The sequence below is a fragment of the Rhagoletis pomonella genome, unplaced genomic scaffold, assembly GCF_013731165.1.
Source record: "Rhagoletis pomonella isolate Grant_MI unplaced genomic scaffold, Rhpom_1.0 Rhpom_scaffold_00001, whole genome shotgun sequence".
In the NCBI taxonomy this organism is placed as follows: domain Eukaryota; kingdom Metazoa; phylum Arthropoda; class Insecta; order Diptera; family Tephritidae; genus Rhagoletis; species Rhagoletis pomonella.
The window spans coordinates 114,403,302-114,415,965 of record NW_023458555.1 but is presented as its reverse complement, the minus strand read 5'-3'; the positions used below and the strand labels follow the sequence as shown (position 1 = coordinate 114,415,965).

The 12,664-nt window shown below is 34.2% G+C and overlaps 1 protein-coding gene across 2 annotated transcripts in view; it reads right to left on the bottom strand.

The window, feature by feature from the left end:
* LOC118749915 overlaps positions 1-11,724 on the bottom strand; it is a 96,661-nt gene extending 84,937 nt beyond the window's left edge. Inside the window, exon 1 of one of the 2 annotated variants that reach the window (XM_036484686.1) lies at positions 11,341-11,724. In XM_036484686.1, the coding sequence (XP_036340579.1) occupies positions 11,341-11,346 (6 nt within the window). In that variant the 5' untranslated portion in view covers positions 11,347-11,724. Of the gene's footprint in view, positions 1-10,977 lie in introns of both variants that reach the window. The other variant, XM_036484684.1, reaches the window with a different exon arrangement.
* Between the last annotated feature and the right edge of the window lie 940 nt (positions 11,725-12,664).

Sequence of the window (12,664 nt, the reverse complement as noted above, 5' to 3'; positions counted from 1 at the left end):
AGCTTTAATGCAGCGGAAACAAAAGGTAAACAAGCTGTTGCGGCGATAGCCAAAATTAATGTAAATATGTAAATCGCTATGTTTTAGCAAAGGCAAACTGGTAAGTAATTTATTATGTGTTAACTTATATACATGTACACATACATATGTACATACACAAACATATGTACATACACAAACATATGTACATACATACAAATATATATCTGTATTCGTATGGAAAAGTAGCTTATGTCGAAAGGCTGGCTTTAGTATAAATCGGCATTCGCAGCATACGATTACGAATGACTTATGGGCGCTAAGCCGTTAAACAACTTTTAGAAAATAAACATGCAAGAAATAGTTCCGATACTAGCAAGTCAATATTCTTTTTAAGTCTCATCAAAAAATTCGGTGTCGTTTAAAAAATAAAGGGAATGCCGCATTATACTAAAGCCGGCCTTTCGACATAAGCTACTTTTCCATACGAACACAGATATATACAACCATTCAAACATATGTATGTACATACATGAAATCATTGCTGTCCATAAGTACATACATACGCCCATCAGTACATCAACGACGCCCGTTTTCTTCATCATAAATATATCCATACAAACGTATGTACATATGTACGAATGGATGTAGTTACGCGAAGCACGCTTGCATCATTTGTACATATCGTTGGCTTAGTTCGCAAACGTGCTAAGTCCATTTTTTTTTTCAGGAGGGACAAAAAACCGTCTAACTTTTTTTGTTTTCAATATTTTTCTAATCTGTAAATGCAGTTTTATTCCTTAGTTCGTCTTGTTTCAGTACCAATAATCGGCCAATTTCCAAATAAAGCTGTTGCAGACTTATAGGCTCTTTTAGGACTTACCACATTTTCTCTTTAAGATTTTATTCTTTTAATAAGGACTTAGCACATTTTCTATCAACCTTTTTTCCATTATTTTTTATTGTTAAAAGATTTAATTGTTTAGTTTAAATATATTTTATTGTTTTAAAATGAATTATAACCTAATACAGTTTTATTTCATTGCTATTAATAAAAATAACTATTTTAAGTCGTAAATTTATATACCATTTATAAAAGAAAATAATTAAAAGGAAGTAAAGAGGTATAAGTTTGGGCGAAACCGAACTTTATATACCCGTCGCAGGTACCAAATACTGTCGTAAGCAGGGGCTTTTAACCCGATTTCAAAGGTTTTCGATAATATCCTGAGTTAAACTCAATGAAATAATTGAACCACGTTTAGTGGAAATCGCTAAAGTGGCTACCGAAATACACCTTGTAGTCATAAAGTGGGCGGTGTCACGCAGTCTTATTTATTGTTAAGAGATTGTTGTAAGTATTAACTTGAAGTAAATTAGCGTCTTCAGTTATTGAAATATCAGAGTTTCCGTATTTTTGAAATTTACCGTTAGATATACGGGAAGCGAATGTAATTTTGGTCCGATTTGAATAATTTTCAACGAATTGCCTTTCCGTACCAGGTTTATTAAGTGCACCGAGTTTGGTAGAAATTGATAAATCGGTTACCGAGTTACACATTTGTGGTCATAAGTGAGCGGCGCCATGCCCATCCTCCAAAAATGTATCATCATCTTATTTTCTGCTGAGTGGTTATCGCGATCATCGATTTTAAGTGAATTAGATTTTTAACAGATTTCTTAGCTAGACCCTAAATAAGGCTCGTACCGAGTTTGGTGAATGGGCTACTGAGATACAGCATTTCATAATTTTCATATTTGCATGCAATATTTACTGAAATATCGTAGTTTTTGCATTTTTAGAAAATACCTTTTTATCGGAAATGGGCGTGGTTACATTCCGATTTGCCCATTTTTAATACCAACTTACCTTGGATAAAGGGCAACCTACATACCAAATTTCGTTGAGATATCTCGAGTTATCGCGTACACGGACAGACGTGTATATATATATTTTTTGGATTTTTTTGGACTTAGCACATTTGCGTACCAATGCATAACAACAAGTAAAAACGACATTACGGTAATTTTCTTTTTTGGTAATGATGTATTTTCAGTTATGCTATCTTACTGCATCAAAATCTCAATTTACATAAAAAGTGGACTTAGCACGTTTGCGAACTAAGCCAACGATATATTACTTGGTAGCGTGAGCGGAAATGCGCAATGAGTTCGTTCATACATACATATATATGTATATATATATCAGGGTTGTTGCGAATATTCGCATTCGCAACCGCGGAGCTTCCGCATTAATTATAACATTCGCGTTCGCTTTCGCATTCGCAATAATCAATGCGGAGCTTTTGCGAATGCGAATGTTGTGCAAGTGCACCCATAAAACGTATATCTAGCAAACAAAATGACAAATTGTAGCCAATATTTTTAGCCTGTGGTCATTGGTGTATTTGTGTAACAAAACTGGTCAAATGTCATATTTATCAACTTTGATAAAAATGTCTTTAAACTTATTATTTCTTAAGCTATATAATCGAGCAGTTATACAAGTTCCCACTTCTACTTGACCTTTGACGTACGTCAAAGAGAGCATAGTCCTTTTAATAATATATATTTTTTTTTAGTTTTCTCTGCTTTAAATACCTTTCTTTATTATGATTTTTTTTTGGACCAATCTTAAAAAAACTACTAGACCTAAAAGAAGAAAGTGTGCACTGTAATTTTAAACTAAATTGTCGTGATTTGCTCCTAATGTTACATATCGTCACCTGAAATGCAAAAAGACGTAACAAACATCGTGGCTGAAATACAAAAAGTCGTAACTAATAAAATATTCAAAATTCAGTTTTTGATTGATATGATGGATTTCATTGAATTTCAACTTCCACATCAGCTATGGTTACGGTGACCATATTAACCAACGTAAAATAAAGGACTTTTTTTCAAAATGATTTGGGGATACATACATACAAATCGTAAGATAAAAGTACCTTACCCATATCATAATTTAAATCAAATATTTACCAGTTAATTATATTATTTAATTGTACAAGTTTCCCTGCTGTAGCGAAAAGTTAAGCCACATCTCTCAAGAACTTCGCAATCCTTGGCTACCAAAACGCGTTTACCATAATTCATACTGCACGACGAAGCCAACACACAGCGGTTCAAAATTGAAATTTAATGTTCATAATTCACCGGACTGTTTATTTTGCAACCAACTTTTTACTAAAAACAAAAACCAATATTTATTTTGGTGAACATTGTTTTATAACATTTCAAAATTTAATTTTTTTGTTTTGGGAGAACCATACAATTGTTTTCAACTAGTTTTTGGTATGTAACATTTATTAACTGCAACAGGAGTTACATTTTCTTCAAAATTGTTAGTTTTTCTGCATTTTGTACAAAAAAATGTTATATAATCCAATAAGAATTCAAAAATCAGGCTCAACTGGTCTCTGGCAAATATTGTAAGCTTTCATAAAAAAATAACAAGTAATCAAATTAAGTGAAAAATGAAGGCTCCAGTGAATTACGAACACTAAATGCCGGTTTTGAACCACTGTGTAGCAGGGGGTTTATCTTCTTTCAGTGGAGCTGTAAAGTCAGCGTGCAACACGGTCCTGGGCACAACTTTCCCTGTGCTTTATAGATTGTACAAAGATTACCGATTAAATAGAAACCCTTAAGTGGGGTGCGAAACAAACTGACGAAGGTTTTTATTATATTTTATAAGGGACATTTTTATTTTTCATATTCTGTGGTTAAAAATTTACCTCTGAAAAATGCAGAGCTGATTTAAAGGACAGTTTAAGAAATGAAGGACAAAAGGCATCCTTTATTTTGAAAAAAAATTATAAAGGACAGGGGGTTAAAATAAAGGACTGTCCTTTAAAATAAAGGCCGGATGGTCACCGTAGCTATGGTGTTGTTACGTCTTTTTGCATTTCAGGTGACGATATATTCGTTTCAATCATTTCAAATGTGGCTCTTTGGGGAATTTATTTTAATGAAACATTTTAAAAACAGTAATTTTATTTACTCGTCGAGCAATATTTTTTCATAGATAAATATACATTGGATCCTTGCCTAAAAGCCTCTGGGGTAAAACTCTCCCCCTTACGTCTCCCTTCTTTGCTATTTAAAGTGAAAGATTAAGCTCCTACAATAGGGATTTCCAGCAGAAATCTTCAACATTTAGCTATAAATAGAAACGATGCTGAAATATTTAAAAAGCTTTAGGTCCGACCTTTAATTAGGTAAGAATTACGTAACTATCTGAAACCCTCATCATTTGTGATTCCACTAATTCAAATGATTATAAAAAAACTGCGTCCTTTTTTAAAAAAATGACAATATTATAATCCGATTCGGCTAGCATCCAGGATCTTAAAAACAGAATTGAGTAGTCCACTTGCAAAGTGCTCTATGTTAAATTTTTTCGATTTTTAGTTTTTGGTGGTTAACGTACCAGTATTTAAAGTAGTTTTATGCCTACTTCCAATTGAATTGATTCCTATAATTCAAATGATTATAAAAAAACTGCGTGCTTTTTTAAAAAAATAACAATATTCTGATCCGATTCGTCTGGCATCCAGGATCTTAAAAACAGAATTGAGTAGTCCACTTGCAAAGTGCTCTATGTTAAATTTTTTCGATTTTTAGTTTTTGGTGGTGAACGTACCAGTATTTAAAGTAGTTTTATGCCCAGAGCAAATCCTTATATATTCTGAGAAACAAATAGCATCAAATCTTAGCTACTCTAGCAAAAGTCGCTATAATACTTAATGTATGCATATATACACTTTCAAAAGTCGCTATAATATTTATTGTACGTATTTGTACAAGCTCAAAAGTCGCCATCTTTTGATGAACCTAGAAAACTCCAAGAAAACGAGGTAGTTTCGGTGCCTAGTGGATGACGTCGTAAAAAGAAGCACATCAATCTTCATGGAAGTGAGAACGCGAAAAGCTAAAAAAAGCTAGCTATGTAAATGTTACTGTTTCAAAACTCTCTATATTAATTTTTATACCTTTCATGAGCATGATATGGTATTATAACTTTGGTCCGATGTTTGTAAGTACCACAATAAGAAGAGATATCTGTCTGTTTGTATGCAATCTAGTCTCTCAGTTTTCGAGATATCCGGATCAAATTTGGTAGGTGGGTGTATTTTTATAATGTATTAATCATTTGTCGAAACCGGAAGAATCGGACCACTATAACATATAGCTCCCATACAACTGATTGTTCAGATATGAGATTTTTCGTTATGACTTCTCCATTTATGCAGCTAGGAACATGAAATTTTGCAATACTTCCACCCATTATCAACAGAAAACTTAGAGTGAAAATTACAAAGATCGGGTCACTATAACATATAGCTCTCATACAACTGATTGTTCAGATATAAGATTTTTCGTTATAACTCCTCAAATATCGGGTAACTTTTACATATAGCTCCCATACAACCGATTGTTCAGATATGCGATTTTTTGTTATAACTACTCCATCTATGCAACTAGAAACATGAAATTTCGCACTATTTTCATTCATTATCAAGAGAAAGTTTACAGTAAAACTAACAAAGATCGGGTCACTACAACCTGTTTATTGCCTCCATACAACTGATTGTTGAGATATGGGGTTTTACTGTAAAACTCCTTTATTTGGACAGCTAAAACCGATAAGTTTCGTAAGCTATTTTTTAAATAATAATACAAAGTCTACTGAGAAAATCGTCAAAATCTATGCTGTATAATCTTAATCTCTTGATTGCTCAGATACCAGTTTTGCGATATATGTATCTCCCATTAAATTGTGTTACCGGTTTACGTACCGATCACACAGCAGTGAAAATCACTTAGATTGGTGCTATATAAGGTATATCTTCCATACCTCTGATTGTTTACCTAGAATTTTTTATATATGTATCTCCTATATCTATGTCTGCTGTGAATATATAAATTTTTTCAAATGCAGTAATCTGTTTACGTAAAATTTTCAGATGCTCATGAAAGGTATGGAGCCTTCGGCATAGCCGAAGACAGCGCTGCTCTTACTTGTTTGTATATAAAATTTGCACAAACTACCATTCTGCGATTTGGTTTTTTAATGCTACTAAGCTTTTATTTATCAAAACTTTCAGATAATAATAAAAAGGATACAATTTGGATTTTACTTGTTGTTGTAGACGTTTTTTTTTCATTTATGGCTTACTATTATTAAAATCACATTACGCTGTTTGCAAGTGGACTACTCAATTTTGTTCAAAATTTTCATTCCTGGAAAATAATAATTTATTTTCCATGTCCATCTATCTAGCTCGCTATAAGCATAAATTCTTCAAACCAGTCGCAGAAGACCCATTAAAAATGAATTTAAAAAACCAAAATCGAAAAACGCTGATGACGTTGCAAGTTCCCTAAATTATGAAACTGCTAAAGGAATGAGGATGAAGAATTCTTTTAAAAAAGCTTCAGAAAAACCTGACACATCTGAGTTGGTTTGTAAGCGCTGTTTAAACAACGATCTCACCATTATGCTAGATTGTTCAAGTGAACATGAAAGTCAGGAGGATACATCCTAAATTTGCAATAAATATATAAATAAAATTTTCAATTTTTAAATTCAAGTAATAAGTAAAATAAACATTATTAAAAATTACTACCAATTAAATTTTTTTATTTACCTAAATAACTTAGTTTGCTTACCGGGTTATTTCTTAAAAATACTTGACATCCGCATTCGCATTCGCATCCGCGGATGTTAGCTGTTAAACATCCGCATCCGCATTCGCATCCGTGCATTCAAACATACATATATACATATGTAGGTACTCGTACCCGTCATGCGTTGCTTTATTTATTTTTTCCCCTTCCCTATACTACCTATATCTTCCTTCTCACTCATGTAACGTTTTCAGTTTTAAAAATTTCACTCTCCATTTTTGCGATACCACCGCCTAATAAGTTTCACTTCAAAAAAAAATAAAAATCCGTACGTCATGCGGACTGCGCCCCTCGTGTCGGTTGGGAGGAAATGGAGGGTAAAAAGCCGTTGGCATAAATTAATTAATTAAAAAACCAGTGCGTAGCACCAAAACGTTACCTGTTATTCAAGCGTTGAATGAGGTTTCGGCCTATATTGGTCTTCCCGCTCGAGATGTTACGGACTGCGGCACAGCGTTTACGACCGAGCAATTCATTAAATATTGCAGTGACAATAACTTCGTTCATATTAAGACTGCTGTCCGAACTTCACGAGCTAATGGGCCGGTGAAGCGAGCGAACCAAATGATCTTAAACTTTCTACGTACGTCAACATCGAATCCAGAGTGGTGCGAACAGCTGCGTATGCTACAGTGGTCGATTAACTCGCAAAAGAATTCGACTACTGGGTTTTCCCCCAAAGAACTCATATTCGACTTGAAACTAAATAATATTACGCATAATCATCTGATTGCACATCGAGACAAGTGGAAAGAGCGCTTCGATAAAAAAAAGCGAAGCGCCCACTATCTACAGTGTCGAACATTTGGTCGTGAACCTCAATGAACCGTCCGCACGCGGGGAATAACGCAAACTTGAACCCAAATTCCGAGGGCAATATGTGGTGGCTAAAGTACGACGGCACGCAAATAAGCCAAAGAATGTTCGAATCCATTTATGCTGCCGACAAAATTAAGCACTGGTGTGATATGCCTCCTGAGTTGGACGATGCCAGTGAAAGTGATTACTCCAATGACGATGATGAAGTTGCAGGCATAGGGACGATGCCTACATCAGGAAGGGCCGAGCTGTCAACTGATATGGCAACCCCGGCCAACACCGAGAAAGAGAAGGGTGAAAAAGGAATTGACAGTCGTGCGAGTGCTCTCAAGCTGTAAAGTGTGCTGTCCTGATATACAAAATTCTAATGTAATAATAAGACGAATTCATTGACATATTTAGTTTAAATGTAATAAAAACACTAGTTTACTGAAGTACCAGTGACAGATAAATATATCACTTTAAATTTTTTACTATAAATACCTTCCCCAGGAAATGCCCATATAAAATATTATACACCTGAAATCACTTGCATCCTTTGCAACCGCAATTATACTACAGTATATTAAAAGTACATAAAGAAACAAAGGATTTATACAGTAAAAATTTTAGGCGCTATGATGTTCCTTCTCCTAAATCGCCCAAATTACACACTGTACGGGGCGAGGAGATGATAACTCACAACATCAACTCTTATGGGCAGATAATCGCATGACCGACGACTGGAATTTAAGTGTGGTCAGCCCAATCCACAAGAGAGGCGATACCGCCATATGCGCCAACTACCACGGGATTAGCCTTATAAGCATAGGTTACAAGGTCACCATCTATCTGTCGACTGCAAAGCCGCTTTCGACAGCACTAAAATGAGTTGTTAGTACGCCACGATGTCTGAATTTGGTATCCTCGCGAAACTGATAGGTTGTGTAAAATGACGTTGAGCAATACCAAAGCTCCGTCAGAATTTGCAAAGACCTCTCTGACCAATTTGCTTTCAAACTGGGTTTCGTGTGATTTCTTTATTCTGATGATGGAGAAGCTAAAAGCCGCAGAACTGAACCTCTCCGGAACAATTCTGTTCTGCCTTTCCCAAGTTCCAAGATACGGAAGCAAAGCGAATGGGTTTGCTGGTAAACGAGAACTAGACGAAGTTTCTCCTGTCACCAAACAAACGCTCAGCGCTTTCACGGCTTGGCACCTACGTTACTGTTGACAGTTATAATTTCGAGAAGATAGAGAATTTCGTATACTTGACAACCAGCATCAACCCCGATAAAAATATCACCCTGGAAATTTAACTTAGAATCACTCTTGCCAACAAGTGTTACTTTGGATTGGGTAGGCAATTCCTCTCTCGCTGTACGAAAACCTCACTCGCTAAGTTACTAATCATGCCCGTGCTGGTATATGGCGCGGACAATGACATCCGATTCGGCGGCTCTTGGAGTATTCGAGAAAATGATTTTGTGGAAGATTTACGGGCCGTTAAGCGTTGGCGTCGGCAAGTACCGCAAACGACGAGCTGTATTACCTTTATGACGTCATAAACATAGTGTAGCGAATTAAAATACAGTGGCGCCGTTGGCCATTTCGTTCGAATGGACACAGACGCTCCAGCTCTGAAGGTATTCAACTCGGGACCGGCTAGTGGTAGCATAAGAGGAGGGGGGCCCCCACTGCCATGCAAATACCAAGTGCAGAAGGACATGGCTTCACTTGGCATTTCCAATTAGTCAGTTGGCGCAGGAGAGAAGCGACTGGCGTGCTTTGCTGAACTCGGCAAAAATTGCTTAGGCGGTTAGAGCGCCAAATAAGAAGAGAAGAATAAGAATGCAAATTTGCACGTCCACCTAATGACATTTATTAGATTTTTTTTTAATAATTGGTTTAGGCGATTGTTTAAAAAAGTTATTAACATTTTTCAGTTTATTTTTAATGGGCTATTTTTTCAAATTTCCTTAGCTTTAAGTCCCATTTTGAGGTGCTGAAAAGGCGCAAGTTTCTTTAAACTGAGCGAAAACGTTTATTTAATTTTATAGAGAAAAAAATGCACCTGAAATGTAATGGGCACCTTCAAACAGTTGCAAAATAAAAAATGCATAAAAGCGTAACCAAAGTATGCTAAACAACCCAAGTATGTGCTGAACAAGCAAATATATCATGTACACGATTGTTATGAAGTCTATAAAGATATAAACGTTTTACTCAATATTTTTAATACTGGCATTTTATTCCAATTTTTTCTTTGCCTTCAAATCTCTTTGGGATTGAAGAAAGAAAGTGTGCACAACTTATATGCTGAGAGAGTGTAAGTGCGTTAAAAGGAAATAGTCTCTTTCAACTCTCCTCTTGTAGAATATGTCAAAAATATACCAACATATACATGCATACAACATTTTGACTTTTGGTCCCCCCTTGCTACGTAAGGTTGCGTAGGTCCCCATTTTTGCCCGTAATCCTCCACTTTCGGCTTAAAGCATGTTTGTATTGTTCAACTTTCACAGGCGCTTAGTTGAATCAAATTTGAACGAAAAGTATAATTTTTATTTGAAAATAATCGTATGCCATATTTAAGGCTAAATATGTAAGTATGTACATATATTTTTTTATATACATACACTGGCGATAAAAACTGAGTGCATGGTGATTTTTTCAAATATCTACAATGTCTTTCAAATAAATTTTTTTGTAATTTTTTATAAAAATATTTTTCATGCTTTAAACAAAACCAAATACATACATCAATCAAACTTGCAAACTTAATACAAATTTTAGAAAAACGCAACAAATTTTTATCAAAATTTTGAACTTTTTATCTGAATTCTTGGATATACAGACCCATGTCTCATGAAATTTTAGTAAAATAAGTGCAAGTTTAACGCGGCTAAAAATCGAGTAGATTGTTGATACTTTTTTGCTGATTGCTTTTTTCCATACAAAGATTAAGTTGAAAAAAAGCAACGCAAAAACAACAAAAAAATTACTTTGAAAAACATTGTAAATGTTTAAAATAAAATCACCATGCACTCAGTTTTGATCGCCAGTGCAACTTTGTTTTGTTCAAATGATATTGAATTTTTATTTATGAACGGTTTTGTTGTTCCACAAGCGAATAAATCAATTTTTTGTTGAATACATTTAGTTTTGTTTGTCCCCGAAAAATGCCCCTTTTTCTTTCTCAGTTTTACCCCAAGTCCCCCAATTTGTTCTTATCTGTACCCCTTTCGGAATTTTAGGTCTGGCAACCCTAACAACAAAATACAAAACCTTTATTTTTAAAATAGTGCAGGTAAGTATCACTTTATCAAAAAAGGGTGCCCATATACAATGAATTTAGGAGAAAAAAAAATCAGAAGTAAAAATATCAGCTCACTAGACAGTAACTCACGCTGGATACGCCACTGCAAAGCAATTTAAGATTCCAAAGTAGGCCAATAGTACGTATAGTCACTCTAATTATAGCAAAAATAAACAGTCAGATTTTACCTTTTGTTTTGTTGAGTTATTTATGGTACTGCCTTCGACAAGTACACTTTCATCGGGTTTTGATATGTAACTGGCCCCAAAGGACCTTTGTTTCTGTAGCAATGCACTATGGTTATAAGTTCCTGTAGCTGCCATAGCAATTTATATTTGCAACAACGTACGTTCAAATATAAGTCGAGCTACTGAATTGATAAATTTTACTAAGGCAAGAATCAACAAAATCAATATTTTCCCTTCTTCACATATTTCAAAACCAATATACAGATTTAATACACCTTTTATTGAGTTTAGCTTTTTATATTTAATACACTCGATGAATTTTTGTTCGTATTCGATTAAAAATGTGTTAATTTTACTTCTTACATTCATATGTATTTATAATTCAATGGTGGAACAATCACAGAAAAAAGAAGTCCGTATTGGTTTTTCCTTATACATGCAATAACTAAAAGCTTTTCAAGCTTCCAGTGTACATATGTGCATATATGTATGTAAATGCTTTTGTCAAAAGCTTTAGGTTCGTTCCTTCTTGTTCGAAGGTGATTAAGTCACAAGTAGCCAAATAAGCTGGAAAAGTGAATGCCAGACTATTCGTGATGTTTGATAGTCAAAAATTTTATCAGGGTTGAAGGTTTGTTCTGGCCACTCATGTTCGACGTTAAACCTTCGTTAAAGATGCGAAATCTCACTAGTAAAGTTGTGGGATATTATGGAATTTTAAGTTTCTCTATGTGCTTAAACATATGTACTTATATGTACATCATATGTACGTTGACACCCTAGTCACACGGGGTCATTTTAATATAAGTACATATTTATTTTATAACCGAAATGCAAATTTTCACAGAACCATTTTATTTAGATTTACCTTTGTGAACTTACAAACTTATATTACAAATACAAGTACTTACAAAAGTAAGTGCGCAAGTCATATGGGTACATACATACACAGAGAAAATGATACAGGTAAAATCCAAGTTTTTAAAAGAAATTGTAAAATAAAATTTTCCGATATAATTTTTCTTCATACAAAATAAAAATTACTGTATTTGTACTTACGACTTTAAAACGAAACATTCGCAAAACAAAAACGATCGTTATAATATATTCACTTTTTTACTGAGGAGAACAAACGACATTAAAGAAATAGCGTCAAAAAAGCGTATTTTAAAAACTTAAATGAAACATTTTAGAATATTTTCCCAACCAGTTGTAGTGCGACACAATTTTCAACAAGTAATTAGGTATGAAAAATATTTAAAATTAAAATGTTTTGCATTAGAATTTAAAAAGCTACCTTGCTATAATGAAAAACTTCATATGTTTGCATCATTTGTCGGAAAAATTGTGTTCAGATAAATAAGTTACTTCAATCTTCAGAAAAGGCGATGAAGTTATACAAACAATACTGCCGTTCTAACCCCTAACTACATATAAGGGACATTGGTGGACTTCTTTGACCGAAAAAATCTTTGGTAAAAGTAACTTACAAAAACAAATTCTTATGGGTTATTAAATAATAATTTAAAACTTTCTTAATTTAAATTACAGGATTTGACCAGCGTGAAGCAAAATTAGCAGGCTCAGCTTGGAAGCAAGGCAAGAACATCTGTATGTATGTATTTAAATATGTATATGGGCAAATCTAAAAAACAGGTAACCTTTGTGTTATTTAGCTTTATTTTCA